The sequence below is a fragment of the Schistocerca gregaria genome, chromosome 5, assembly GCF_023897955.1.
Source record: "Schistocerca gregaria isolate iqSchGreg1 chromosome 5, iqSchGreg1.2, whole genome shotgun sequence".
In the NCBI taxonomy this organism is placed as follows: Eukaryota; Metazoa; Arthropoda; class Insecta; order Orthoptera; family Acrididae; genus Schistocerca; species Schistocerca gregaria.
In genome coordinates this window covers 26,099,263-26,114,950 of record NC_064924.1, presented here as the reverse complement: position 1 = coordinate 26,114,950, position 15,688 = coordinate 26,099,263, and the positions used below count along the sequence as shown (strand labels likewise).

General features: G+C 38.5%; 1 protein-coding gene across 2 annotated transcripts in view; it reads right to left on the bottom strand.

The window, feature by feature from the left end:
* The window catches only part of LOC126272266 (uncharacterized), a 379,755-nt gene that overhangs the window by 324,798 nt on the left and 39,269 nt on the right, over window positions 1–15,688 (bottom strand). For both annotated transcript variants that reach the window (XM_049975005.1, XM_049975006.1), the window contains exons 3-4: window positions 12,535–12,603; window positions 12,143–12,226 (exon numbers count right to left, since the gene is read on the bottom strand). In XM_049975005.1, the coding sequence (XP_049830962.1) occupies window positions 12,143–12,226; window positions 12,535–12,603 (153 nt within the window). The remainder of the gene's footprint in view (window positions 1–12,142; window positions 12,227–12,534; window positions 12,604–15,688) is intronic.

The following is a 15,688-nucleotide window of genomic DNA, read 5'->3' as shown; positions in this document are numbered from 1 at the left end:
CTCAACTCATGGAATCAATACTAGAAATAAGAATAATCTTCACAAGGATTTAAAGTCACTCACTCTTGTACAAAAAGTTGTGCATTATTCAGAAACACACATTTTCAATAACTTGCCAGCAGCCATAAAAAGCTTAACAACCAATGAAATTCAGTGTAAGAGAAGTCTAAAGGATTTATTGGAGGCCAACTCCTCCTACTACATTGATGAATTTCTCAGTAGAACCAACAGATTTTGTGTGTGTGTGTGTGTGTGTGTGTGTGTGTGTGTGTGTGTGTGTGTGTGTGTATTATATATCACACACACACACACACACACACACACACACACACAGGGTGGTCCATTGATAATGACCAGGCCAAATATCTCATGAAATAAGCATCAAACGAAAAAAAACTGCAAAGAATGAAACTCATCTAGGCTGAAGGGGGAAACCAGATGGTGCTATGGTTGGCCCACTAGATGGAGCTGCCATAGGTCAAACGGATATCAACTGCGTTTTTACATTGGAATCCCCATTTTTATTACATATTTGTGTAGTACATAAAGAAATATGAATGTTTTAGTTGGACCACTCTTTTCGCTTTGTGATAGACGGCTAGTCAGTACTAGGGGAAAAAAAAAGTACAAAAAGTTAGAATAAAGGATGAAATATTGAAGTGTCCATGACACCTGGAATTTACAATTAGAGCTGAAGAGAGAGTCTTCACCATGCATAAGTAAGAGTAATGCATAATCATATCATAAGTAGAAGCTTAAGTTCTAAAAAACAAAGTACAATAAAGAATCAATGGAAAGACAAAAATCGGAAGCCTGCTCTATGGAGTACAAGGATACCTGAAAAAAAATTGTGTATACAAACTTATGTTGTAAATTATTTCTTTAAAAATGTGTACAATATTAACTGACATAATGATTACGTATAAAAAATCGAGTGTTCGATCTAAGGAGGGGGATATGTAGTGATTCGAGAATTTCCACATAAATTCTGGAACCATTCGACCTTCTGCCGCCTCAAACATGCGATGTTTTATAGATAAGTGTAAGAGAGAGCCTAATTATTGCGCAACACATCTCTGTGTGTGCAGGATTGATGTTTATTGTGGGAAGACCAGAGCTGTGTCAGATGACCGGAATGGGTAAGTGTTTGCTGGTCACGCCTTGGAAGCTGTATTAAAAGGACAAGGAGTGTTTGTGTAATATTCCATCATTTATGGTACTGTGATAATAATTATTGTTAAATATATTAAAAACAAAGATTCCAAGACTTACCAAGCGGGAAAGCGCCGGTAGACAGACACAATAAATAAAACACACAAACACACACACACAGAATTTCTAGCTTTCGCAACCGTCGGTTGCTTCTTCAGGAAAGAGGGAAGGAGAGGGAAAGATGAAAGGATGTGGGTTTTAAGGGATAGGGTAAGGAGTCATTCCAATCCCGGGAGCTTGTGTCTGTGTATGTGCGGATGGATATGTGTATGTGTGCGCGAGTGTACACCTGTCCTTTTTTCCCCCTAAGGTAAGTCTTTCTGCTCCCGGGATTGGAATGACTCCTTACCCTCTCCCTTAAAACCCACATCCTTTCGTCTTTCCCTCTCCTTCCCTCTTTCCTGAAGAAGCAACTGTCGGTTGCGAAAGCTAGAAATGCTGTGTGTTTTATTTACTGTGCCTGTCTACTGGCGCTTTCCCGCTTGGTAAGTCTTGGAATCTTTGTTTTTAATATATTTTTCCCATGTGGAAGTTTCTTTCTATTTTATTTACATCATTAATTATTGTTAAAGAGACAGATGAAGCATGGATCGAATAGAGATTTTACTTACTTCACGTACGGGACTCGCTAGAGGCGAGACATGTTAATAATTTGTGGTGGATATTAAACCAACCATGATATAAATGTATTTTAAGAGAGTCTAATGTTTGGTGACTCAGTTGGCTTAACAGTGGTTTCCTGTTGAAGTGAAAATATACCGTGATTGAACTCAAAGTTTTCTACGAGTGCCCAATTATTTGAAAACTAGAGCCTTTTAAATTCCTATAACCAGTGACAGTGTTTGGAGAAGAAGCTTTTGGGAGATTGACATAGCTGATTGTCCAGAGAAGAGGATCAGCTAGACAATCACGTATGTCAACTGATGAGAGACAGGTGTGAACTGTGAATGCAATCCAGTTTTGCACCGCTCCTCGTATTGTCAAAACGTTAGAATGTGGCAACCGTGACAGACAAACTAATTCCTATAGTCCAATTGCAAATTGCAGGCATTAACACTTTAGCAGATAACATGGAAAGAAATTTTAAAGAGAAACTAGCCACTTCAGACATAATGAACATCAGTAATCTGGAGGAACAGGTAGAAGAGATGATAGACAGAAAAGCTGCCACGAGAGTAACCTCCGACAGCGTGTCCCCGATTTTAACTTCCGAACTTAGTAACACTAAGAGAAATGCAGATGAACTATGGAAAGAATTCAAACTTCTACAGGACAAAATGGAAAATAGGGTGACTTCTCCTAACATAGCATTAACTACTGAAGTAATGACACATGTACAATGAGGATCAAATTCAGGGTTATCTAGGCAGTTTCCTAAGTTTAAGCCAGATAGGGACGTACACCCTATTCACTTTTTGGAAAGGTTCAATCAAGTCTTGCAGGCAATACAATTTTACACCACACTCCAGGTTGTCTAAAGTGTTGGAACGTGGTGAGTAGAGAAAAGGATTCAAACAAACGGGAATTTTGAGCGTAAATCAAAGCATAAGATATGATGTGTTGCCATAGCAACCAGATATAACAAGACAAGAGAACTGTTTCATGGAATGGGATTTGGCCTAAAAGTTCAAATGGTGAAAATTAATAAATGCAATAAAAGAGAAGATGTAAGAAAGATATAACATCAAAAGAAAAGAGATAAGATTCCGACGTATTAGACTAAGAAGAAATACGACGAGAATAATTCATCAAAGAAGATCTAGTGTGGGGAGTACGCAACTCTCACCCACATCGCGGGGATGCGTACGTGGAAACCAGCATAAGTCCGACGACGCTGGTACCAATCACTGTTCACCGGTGCCAATTCCACATACACTCGCTAACGCAAATGCTGAAACCAACATTAGACACCGCCGGCACCAATGCTGTTCGTCGACACTGATTACGCATCCGCTCATCAACGCAGCTAGAACTGGGTGAGCGAAAACAATAATTGTAAGTGTAAAGTCGAAGAAATTGTTGAATAATAGACTGTTGGTAAAGTTAATATACTCAGTGCAGAATTTTTTTGAAGATTACTAGATCAAAAACTAAGAGAAATATGGATAGTAAACGGAGAATTGGGGGAAACTTCAGAACCAGCTATGGCAATGAAAGTGAGTAAGGAGGTGCCTGACTGGTTCAAAGTAGATTTAGCAGCTTTAATAAAGGAACTAATTGCTCAAAATACTTCTTTAAGAAAGGAACTAACTGATTTTAGATGCCAAATTAGAAGCACAGAGTTCACAATTAAATGATAGAATAAATGTCCAGGGTGCTTCTTTGAGAAAAGAAATAAGTGCAACTTTAAGTGAAAAACTCGATGCAGAGAGTGCAGATTCAGAGACTCTAAGAAAAGAAATAGGCTCAGTACATTCTCAACTAGATGGCCAGAGGACAGATTCAAATGCTCAAAATGCTTCTTTAAGAAAGGAACCAGATACTCAATTCAAAGACCAAAATGAGTTTTTTGATACTTTTAGGAAAGATTTAGACGATCGCATCACGACCTTGAGTAAAACATTAGACGATAAACTCAAGAAAAACCTAGACTTTATAAACTCAATAAATTGGATGCTCGAGGTGAGATGTTAAAGAATAACCTAGACTTAATAAACTCAATGAATGCTAAATTAAAGGCACAGAATGCAACTTTCGATATTCAAAAAATGAGTATAAGTTTGCTGCCCATCAAAATAGACACTCAATGCAAAGAATCTAGTAATCAATGCAAAGGCATAATTACTTTGTAGAGTGAATGTGACATCAAATATAGCAATAAAGAACCCGATCTTAATGAAAAGCTAGAATCTTGTGAAAATGTGTGTAATGTTAAATACAATAATGTAAGACAGGAAATGAATATTTTGAAAGAGAGTGTAAATCAGCCTATGGAATTAATGTCAATTAGTCAATCGCAGATTACTGGTGTCAGTACACGAGTTGTGAGTGCACAAGTAAATAATGTAGGATGAAATTTCAAAGAGAATCTATCCGGCTTTGATATCACAAGTGTATGTAGCTTGGAGGAACCACTTAAAGAAATGATAGACCAAGGAGTTGCCGCAAGAGGTTATAGGCAACTTGTGGAAAAGATTCAAATTTATCCAGGATAGAGTAGAAAATAGAATAACTGTACATGATGCTGTGTTACCTAGTAAAGTGGTGATTGTTTTGCCGTGGCTAGACTTTCACACCAAATTTAACAAGAAGTACTGGTTTGCACTTGCTCAATTGAAGTTAATATCAGATTCATGGGATACGGGCAGAGTCATGTATGTCCCCCAGGGATTTTAACATTCTGTGTTAACGGGCGGAGTGATGACTGTTGAATCCCAAGTTGTTTTCGGTGTTTCATCCAAAATAGTTTACTTGCACTGAATTCCCTTCAATTCTGAAATTATTCTGTAGTCTATTATGTTGTTGTTGTTGTTGTTTTCGGTCCTGACACTGGTTTGATGCAGCTCTCCATGCTACTCTACCCTGTGCAAGCTTCTTCATCTCCCAGTACCTACTGCAACCTACATCCCTCAGTATCTGCTTAGTGTATTCATCTCTTTGTCTCCCTCAACGATTTTTACCCTCCATGCTGCCCTCCAATGCTAAATTGGTGATCCCTTGATGCCTCAGAACATGTCCTACCAACCGATCCCTTCTTCTCGTCAAGTTGTGCCACAAACTTCTCTTCTCTCCAATCCTATTCAATACTTCCTCATTAGTTATGTGATCTACCCATCTAATCTTCAGTATTCTTCTGTAGCACCACATTTCGATAGCTTCTATTCTCTTCTTGTCCAAACTATTTATTGTCCATGTTTCACTTCCATACATGGCTACACTCCATACAAATACTTTCCGAAATGACTTCCTGACACTTAATCAATACTCGATGTTAACAAATTTCTATTCTTCAGAAACGCTTTCCTTGCCATTGCCAGTCTACATTTTATAGCCTGTCTACTTCGACCATCATCAGTTATTTTGCTCACCAAATAGCAAAACTCCTTTACTACTTCAAGTGTCTCATTTCCTAATCTAATTCCCTCAGCATCACCCGACTTAATTCGACTACATTCCATTATCTTCGTTTTGCGTTTGTTGATGTTCATCTTATATCCTCATTTCAAGACCCTATCCATTCCGTTCAACTGCTCTTCCAAGTCCTTTGCTGTCTCTGACAGAATTACAATGTCGTTGGCGAACCTCAAAGTTTTTATTTCTTCTCCATGGATTTAATACCTACTCCGAATTTTTCTTTTTTTTCCCTTCACTGCTTGCTCAATATACAGATTGAATGACATTGGGGAGAGGCTACAACCCTGTCTCACTCCCTTCCCAAAAACTGCTTCCCTTTCCTGTCCCTTGACTCTTATAACTGCCATCTGGTTTCTGTACAAATTGTAAATAGCCTTTCACTCCTTGTATTTTACCCCTGTCGCCTTCAGAATTTGAAAGAGAGTATTCCAGTCAACATTTTCAAAAGCTGTCTCTAAGTCTACAAATGCCAGAAATGTAGGTTTGCCCTTCCTTAATCTAGCTTCTAAGATAAGTCGTAGGGCAGTATTGCCTCACGTGTTCCAACATTTCTACAGAATCCAAACTGATCTTCCCAGAGGTCGGCATCTACCAGTTTTTCCATTCGTCTATAAAGAATTCGCGTTAGTATTTTGCAGCCATGACTTATTAAACTGATAGTTCGGTAATTTTTACATCTGTCAATACCTGCTTTCTTTGGGATTGGAATTATTATATTCTTCTTGATGTCTGAGGATATTTCGCCTGTTTCTGCTCACCAGATGGTAGAGTTTTGTCAGGACTAGTTCTCCCAAGGCTGTCAGTAGTTCCAATGGAATGCTGTCTACTCCGGGGGCCTTGTTTTGACTCAGGTCTGTGTCTGCTTGTGTCTGTATATGTGCGGACGGATATATATATGTGTGTGTGTGTGTGTGTGTGTGTGTGTGTGTGTGTGTGTGTGTGTGTGTGTGTTTTTGTTTTTTTTTTGTGTGTGCGAGCGTATACCTGTCCTTTTTCCCCCTAAGGTAAGTCTTTCCTCTCTCGGGATTGGAATGACTCCTTACCCTCTCCCTTAAAACCCACATCCTTTTGTCTTTCCCTCTCCTTCCCTCTTTCCTGATGAAGCAACCGTTGGTTGCAAATGCTTGAATTTTGTGTGTGTGTTTGTGTTTGTGTGTCTATTAACATGCCAACACTTTCGTTTGATAAGTTACATCAACTTTGTTTTTAGATATATTTTTCCCACGTGGAATGTTTCCCTCTATTATATAAGTATGTATGAACTATGATAATTCTACATCAGGTATACATAAGAAAGAGGCATGAGTAAAGAAGGAGAACACAAGCCAGATTGGAGTTAATTATGATGCTTAATTAAGTAAAGTCAGTGTAGCAAATATTCTAATGGAGTGATGAGTCAGAGTAGTGGGTCTTGATCATTAGGTGTAGACATAGTATCTGCTAAAGATTACAGAAGTTGAAAAGTAGAGGACGAATCTATGGTATTAAAGGAAGTATTAAGAAGTGAGTGTGAATTGTTAAATAGATTTTTATTTTTTCCAGGAAATATATACTATGTATATTAGGGAAACAAACTATGAGGCCTACTCGTAAAGGATAAGGGGGCCATACACAGCATTTGCTAAGGATATAGGGCAGGCGTACCTACATAGGGATAGGATGACCTGTGACCTGAAGAACAGGGATTTGTTATAAAGGGGCTTCCCTACCGGTAGGTACTGATCCTAGGGGAAAAGGACAGTATTGTGACAGAAGTCACACATTTAATAGGAATTATTCTGGCGAGTCTGATTTCTATATTCCACTAGCATTATTATGTTTTATGTGAGTTTACAAGTGTTGAGAAGAACACTTTCATCTGCCTATAGATCCTCCAGACTACAAACAGCCTATAATTAATAAGCCTATTACGTAATGAAGAAGCAGTACAAAGAATTACAATAAAGAGTAAAATACTTAAGTGAACACCTGGACTGGAAACCAAAGGTTTATGCCCCACGACTCCTAGATATAAAAGAATTGACTCCACCATTCAGTGAAATACTCCCGTTTTATAAATAAAAAAACTAAATAGTAAATAATAGGGTTATACACAATTAATAAGAAAAAGTGGACTGCATACTTTTGAAATATGAATTATTGTTACTTGTAATACTAATGTACATAATGAGTATTGTGGTGCCCCCAGAATTTTACGAAACTCTGAAGACACTTGTGTTCCAGCCGTTTTGAACAAGCTTTATTTTAAAGTAGGGCGTAAGAATGAGCATGGGATACTGCACCCATTTATTGTTTGTGCAGGCGAAACTGGAAGGGAGATAATTCGTTGGCGTTGGCAAGTGTTCAGCGCGACCTGCCAAGAATAAGCAAATATGGCCCGCAAGCTCCGTGGCCGGCTGCAAAGAGTGATGTAGCATAGTAATGTTAAAAAACAAATGGATAGACTTGACATAGTGACTGTTTATTAGACACTGAACTGCTGTTGAGAGTACGTGGACTGGACGTGGATAGTCAGCCACGATAAAAGCTTATGTATTTATTGTGTTCAAAAATGTGTAATTAACTGATTCTGGGTGCCTACTAATGTGCGGGCTTACGTCATAAAGTTATGTTTATTTTTTTTTGTACAATGTGGAAATCAATATGTTCTGGTGCATTGAATGATATTCCAATAGTAGCATAATTTTTAAATAAGAATAGAGAGAGCGAGAGAGAGAAAATTTCCCCTTCCTAGCAGTGAAATCTTCAGAGAAGGTAGCAGAAGGCATCGGCACTGCAAGAAAGCAGAACCAGCATTCTTACACAAGTAAGTCCATGAAAACGCTTAAGATGTATAGAGAGAGCTTAACATTACACCGAGCCACCACAAGAACATGGTGACCGTAAAGAAAGAACCTCAGAAAGAAGGGGAAATATTAAAGAAGAAGCTATAAAAAAAAAAGAAAGAGGAAAAAAAACAGTTGGGAGTTGCCATAGCAACAGCATGGCTGAAGAGTGATTCCACGATACTTATCCAGAAATATCGTGTTGATAAATGGTGTGGTGAAATAATTAAGAGAATCAAGAAAATCACACAACACTGCAGTTAGTCTCAAATCGATGCCGCCGCCGTCCACCAACGCCAACACTGATGCCGCCGTCCACCAACGCTGACATCACATCACACCAACACCGACACAGCCGTCCACAAAAGCCGACGTCGTCGTCCACCTACGCTGGTGCCGCCGTCCATCGACGCTGAAGCCGCCGTACACCGGTGCCAACGCCACCTTCCACCAACACTGAGTGAGCCACTACTGACCTCTGATTGTTTGTGAAGTGTGGGGGGTTGTGGAAATAAGTGAGTGTACTTTTAATGATAACTAGATTAAAGCCAAAACAAAACCCAATGGAAAAAGAACATCAATCCATAGAGTCTGTTGGGCCTATGGGAATTGAAAAACAGGGGCCAGATTTAAACCACTTAATGAGGTTTATCAAAGTGCAGTTTGAATCACAGAACACAAAACAGGACAAACTGAAGGCAGAATTAAACTCTAAGTTAGATTTGCAAAACACAAAACTAGAGGCTCAAGTTAATATCCTAAGTAATCAGATGCAAGAATGGAAAAAAAAGGATTGAAAAAAGAATTGTCCGATTCCTTGAGTGAACAGGCAAATATTTTATTTAAGGATTTAGAACAATAAATGAAGCTCATCGAAAAGGGTTAGTTCAAAAATTAGAATATGATGTAGACTGTAAATGTAGTAATTTGGAAACACAATTTAACGAAAAATACAGCCCTTTGATAAATGTATGTAATGTTACATTTGATGTGGTCAAATGAGAATTAACTACGCTAAAAACCAATGTCCAGAAACAAGATAAGTTGCTCGCCCTAGTACAGGCGCCAATTTCAGGGGTCAAATCACGGGTGGAAACTGTAGAACAGAACTTCAAAGAAAAGTTAATGACTGCAGAGCTTATAAATTTGAATGGCGTAGAAGAACAAGTAGAAGAATCAATAGGACGAAAGGTTGGAGGGAAACTAAGTGCTGTTATCTCTTTGCCTTAGTAACTTCCAATTTAGATAACACTAAGAAAGACTTAGGAACTTTGAGGAAAGAATTCAAGATTATGCAGGAGAAACTAGAGAAAGGCACAGTTTCCCAAAATATTATATTACATAAGGACATTATAACTGATTTGCAATGGGGATAAAATTCAGGCTTGTCGAGACACTTTCCTAAATTCAAACCAGACAAGGAGGTACACCCCCATCCTTTTCTTAAAACAGTTTAACCAAACCATTCCTAAAAGTTGGGAGGATGCTAAGAAAATAAGAGTTTGCAGTAAGATATTTGGAGGGTGAAGCTACAGAATGAGGCACAGTAAATATTGAAAACTTCAGAGCCTGGGAAGATTTTCAGAGCAAGTTTAAGGAAAAATATTGGTCTTCAAGTGCACAAGAGAAATTGATCTCAGATTTGTGGGATCCTAAATACTATAGTAATGCCTGGGGTACAATGCGCAAGTATTTTGCCTGGCATTTGACAAGGGTGAAATATTTAGATCGACCAACGGAAGATGAGGGATTAGTTCGAATTTTAATAAAACGTCTACCTACTTATGCTAGAAAAGATATTCTATGCAGTGGGTGGGAAACAGTGGAGGAACTGTTATCCTTTGTAGATGCACTCAATGCAACCAATAAAGACAGGAACGAGAACTTGCATGCACAAGAAAATCCGAATAATCAGTCAAAGCATTATGAATCCAATCTTGCCCGAATCCACCAACTTGGCAGGAATGTAAATAGGGGGGTTGCTCACGAGGACCATTAACATCCAACCTCGGTCCGGTAACTAAGCAGGAATTCGTGCCCAGCAACAGCTGTGGAAAAGGAGGTAACGCAGTTCCAACACATGGAAATTGTCCCGTGGTTGGTACCCATGACAAAAACGTGGAGCAATCTGGACCCAGAGCCAGGGCCCAGGTCCAGGGCCCAGGTCATAGAAATACATTGAAATGCCTAAATAAAAGGGTACTGGTTTCCTTTATGCATAAAGTACCTACCAAGAAGCGGCTACTGCTGGAGGAAACGAAAAAAATAACTACGCCACCACAACCTATTATAACAGGAGAGATAGAAAACCACAAAGTAGACATATTCATCGATTCTTGTTGTGAAGTATCACTTATTTGTAAGGAATACTTTAATACATTAAAAGTAAAAGTAATTTACCTGTTTTACCAGTAACTGGGGTATACATAGTTAGTATAACTGGAAAGATGAAAATGTTGTTAAATACGAAACCTTGGCACACTGCCATATAAGTGATATGGCATTTCGACAACCTTTGCTAGTAGTGGAAGACATAAATAAAGACGTATATACTAAATTTTGACGAGAACTGCATTTATGTGGGGGAACCCGAGAATAAACATTGCATTAAGTTTGTGATGGACAGCGATGTGTATAAACAAAGATTACAATTCACCACGTCAGCTCGGTTGTCTCCAGAGACAGAGTTAACTAATACTGCATGTCCACAAGATGACTTTCACAAAAAGGTAAGTGAACCTGAAGTGTTAGATATTGAACAGCAAACAGATTTAGTGAGAATTTTGTCTAAATACCATTCCGTATTTTCAGAGAATCCGGGTACCGTTAGCGATTATGTTTGCAAATTTAAGATTAAGGACGAGACTCCGTTTTTTAGCAAACCATACCTTATACCTATAAGTCTTAAATAAGCGGTTGTGGAGGAGATTAATAAAATGATTGATCAAGATATAATAGAAAGGAGCATGAGTGTCTATAGTAATCCCTTAGTAGTAGTGAAAAAAGCTACAGGTTTAAGTTTGTTAGTAAATACACATACATGGCAGAGATCATTTAGTATAAGAGAAATGCAGATGACATGCTGGTGCTATTCTGTGGAAATATATACAGGATCAAGGACCAACACAATGTTAATGCAACTCAACTACTTACTTCTTAGTATTAAACACACAGTGAAATTCTCTAGGATTAACTTCCTGCAAGTGACCATTGCTAACAGTAATGACATCCACTGAGAGATTGAGATATCCATAACTCGTCATACCACAATGAAATACACATAAGTGCTTTCATATCAATGACTGCCCAAGTTATAAAATAGAATGTAAGTCTAGAAGAAGTTAAGAATATATTGTCACTACTGGAAAAAGGCTGCTTTTCTGAATGATTAAGCAGGGAGTACAAGTGACCAATTGGTTACAAATAAAAATATGAGCACGTGGAACTCAAACAACAAATAAAGATCTGCTCTACAATACTACTAGGAGAGACCTTTCAAGTCTGCTTACCCAGCTGAGGAGTTCTACAGTTGCCTGTGGTTTTGTGTTTGTGTGTGTGTGTGTGTGTGTGTGTGTGTGTGTGTGTGTGAGTGAGTGAGTGAGTGAGAGAGAGAGAGAGAGAGAGAGAGAGAGAGAGAGAGAGAGAGAGAGAGAGAGGGGGGGGGGGGGGGGGGGGGGACTATTAGTACACTAGTACACTATGCAGTTGAGCAGATGAAAGATACATTCTTCTTTATGAATGTGACACGACACCATAAAAGTTTCACTTTCACAGCAAGAAATGTGCCTTCACAGATAATGATTAAGCAAGCACATACTCTACAAAGTTGAAAAGGGACTCGTTACGGATATCTTCGCTGAAATCTAAGTTTGTTACTACTTTAATTAATTTCTGGGAAATTTATTAAAGAAACAAATAGGAAACTTGATAACACCCAAGATATCACTGGAGGAATGAAATGTGTGCTCCAAATAAAAAAAGTGTCATACATGAAAAATAACCATTTTGAAAAAAATAAATGCAACACGCACCTGTCCTTCATGCATGTTGCCAATTTCTGTGTCCATAAATGGCTGCTCCTGCTTCACCTGCTTAACTGAGGGTTCCCAAGTCTCCTGAAACACAAAACAAATAAGCCAGGAACACACAAAAACATAAAAGACAAAGTCAATAATGAACTTTCAATTCTGAAACAGGTTGCTTGCAGTAACAAAATCACTGTAATGTTGTAGAAAAATTATATAAGAAAATAAAAGATAGGGTTTAAAACAAATCTTCAGTGATAAGAGTAACTGAACACCAGTACAACAACAACAAGAGAAGTCAAAATAATATTGCATAACAAAATATTAGTCACCCCTATCTGGTCATGGAAATAAAAATGAATAGATTTAAAAAGATTGTCATTTCATTTGTACAATACCTGCATCTCATATTCGTTGTCAAATGATTCTCCAGGAATTTCTCTCTTCACTGATATCCTTTTCCAGCCCTGCAAACAAATTAATTAAATTATAGCTATATTCGGACACTACATGCAAGAGGATGACTACATATACGAGCAGAGAATGAGACTACTTGTCGAACCACATCCCCGGCCCCTTTACACACGCTTCTAAATCTCCATAATGTCCTTACCTGCCTCCAACTCTACAATTTGAAGACCTGTGAGGAATGTCGATGTGTAATGAGTAATGAGAACAATAAATGAAGTGTGACCTGTACTTAAATCAATATAACAAAGGACTGGAAGCTACAGCTGTGTATTTCCGTTCTAGGCACATTCACACACTGACCATTAAGGTACAGTATTATTTATTTATTGCTTATTTAGTCTGAACACATTAGGGACTCATTAGGTCCCGTACCACAATCAGTATCAACAGAACCCTTGTGAGATTACTTAATTATCAATCTATCTGTCTGTCAAATACCCATTTTCTCAGGAACAGATGTACCAAGTTGAAATTCGTGTCACATACTACAATCTACGGTCCCTCGGAGGTGTAAAAAGTTGTAGCTTCTAAATTGATGCAATCAAAAGCTACAGGCGGCCATTTATGTCAAATATTTTGATATTTCTAAACTCGCTTACCAAAACCTAGAGGGTGTTTTCTGTTAATCTATAATACTGCAATTTGGCAAGAAGCTGTACAAATAAAGGAAAAAAGTCCAAAAATAGGTAACCTGTAAATATATCACACACAAAAAATATTTCTTTTGTAATTCATCATCAGAGTTCAAAATTAAAAGTAAATCATTCTTGAAAGTTTCGAAATTCCTGGGATTGATATTTTGCCATCACAATTCTCAATTCCCAGCACAGATGAACTGTCTGTATACATAATTTAGTTTGTACTACAGACATGGACAAGTGCTCTACCTTTTTTCCAGGAGTGCTAGTTCTGCTAGGTTTGCAGAAGAGCTTCTGTGAAGTTTGGAAAGTAGGAAACAAGGTACTGGCGGAAGTAAAGTTGTGAGGACGGGGCGTGAGTCGTGCTTAGGTAGCCCAGATGGTAGAGCACTTGCCCACGAAAGGCAAAGGTCCCGAGTTTGAGTCTCGGGCCGGCACACAGTTTTAATCATCCAGGAAAGTTTCGTAACAGTGCACACTCCGCTGCAGAGTGAAAATCTCATTCTGGAATTGAAACTATAGTTTATATGGATAACAATTACAATAAAATGAAAGAACTTAATCAATACAGGAAAATGGGAATATGTAGGAGCAGACACAGTGGGAAATACCCAAAAACAGAGGTGATTGTGTGAAATTTGGGAGAGCTTTGTCCAGTCATTTAGGATTACATCAGGACTTTAAGCTGAATGTTTGTTAATTTCCTGGGCTTCCAGCTGACTGAGTTTATGGCCTTTGTTCGCTAAGTAAAGGCCATCGTAGTATGGCTGGTAGTTGTGACCCTCACTCAGTACATGCTCAGCAAATGTGGAGTCAGAATTTTGCAACCTCCAGCAGCGCTCATGTTCACCTGGCCTAGTCGATATGCCTCTGACTGACTGACCAATGTAAAACTCGTCACAGTCAGAACAGGTAATTTACTATATCCCACTGTTGGCTAATAACTGCATCTTAAACACTATGCCGGCCGGCAACACAACAGTGGTGTCGTGTGTGAAATAGCGGTCAACGCCCGGCGACACCACAGTGGTGTCTGCATAGTATCGCTCAGCGGCCGGCGACACCAGAGTGGTGTCATGAGTATAGTATGGCGACAGTACGTTAGTATCTTTTGCATTCTGTTGGTGTTTTGTTTAGGTAATATTAAGTTACACACGTCAACAAGTGTTTTGTTTTTATAAGTACTTGTGCCCTTTCATCATGGTGGATGAAAGAGACAATAGGATTATTTACAATGAATGTGTGGACATTTTGTCTGCTGTACCGGACGACTTGTCTGATTGGAAAGAAGACATTGGATATCAAAAAAATGAAAATGAAGCAGAATCGTAGGAAGATAGTCAAATATGTCCAAGAAGAATTTGGCGAATGCTACGGTTGCCAACTGATTCAGCTGAATCAGATGAAGAAGACACTGCACAGTGGTCAGACTTTGATTTAGCGAGGACCAATAATAAATTTGAAGGATCCCTGAGTCCAATCACATTTCCCAAAGATACACAGAGCGTTGAGGATATCGTAAAATTATATATTGGGAATGATCTATTTGAATATATTAGCAACGAAACCAGAAAGTACTACAGTCAAAATTGCAGTGGGAGGAAACTGGATTTAAAAAAATGCCAAATTTGTCGACGTTATGGGACCTGAACTTAGAAAATGGTTTGGGCTTGCTATCCTTATGGGAATTGAAAGCAAAGCAATGATCAATAATTATTGCTCAACAAATCCATTGATAGACACACTGATATTTTCCAAAACGATGTCCTGCAACTGATTCAGACAAATATCATTTTCACATTTTTCTGACAGCAACAATACACTGGATAATGCCGACCGGCTTATCGAAGTGGAACTCGTAATTGATTAGTTTTCAAAAAGTTTAAAGAAACATTTAATCTAAGTCAAAACATCTCAACTGATGAAGGAATGATGCCACGGCATGGACGGTTAAATTTTAAAAGTTTACAATCTGTCGAAAATTACGAAATACGACATATTCATTCGGATGCTGTGATTCGAGTATGGTATACATTTCCTCACTTAAGATATATTCTGGTATTGGACAGCCTTTAGCAAAAGCAGTGATGGAACTATTGACACCTTCTGACGGAAAATGACATCACCTCTGCATGGATAATTATTCCCTCTGACAACCATGCCTCCATCCTTGCTACCTTCCCTGTTTTCCTTTCCCTGTTGTTTCATAACCTGGGTTGTGAGTAACTAAATCCACTTTCCCTTCTTCCCTTTCTTTCCCCTCTTTTCTCCCTGATGAAGGAACATTTATTCCGAAAGCTAGGAAATTAAATTTTCGGTTGTTTTTTGTGTTTCTGCCGGCTGTACTGAGCTGAGGTAAGTACTGGCCAGCCCCTCTATCTCTTTGTTAGTAATTGGATAATTATTATAACAGTGTAGAACTTGCACAAAAGTTACTTGAAAA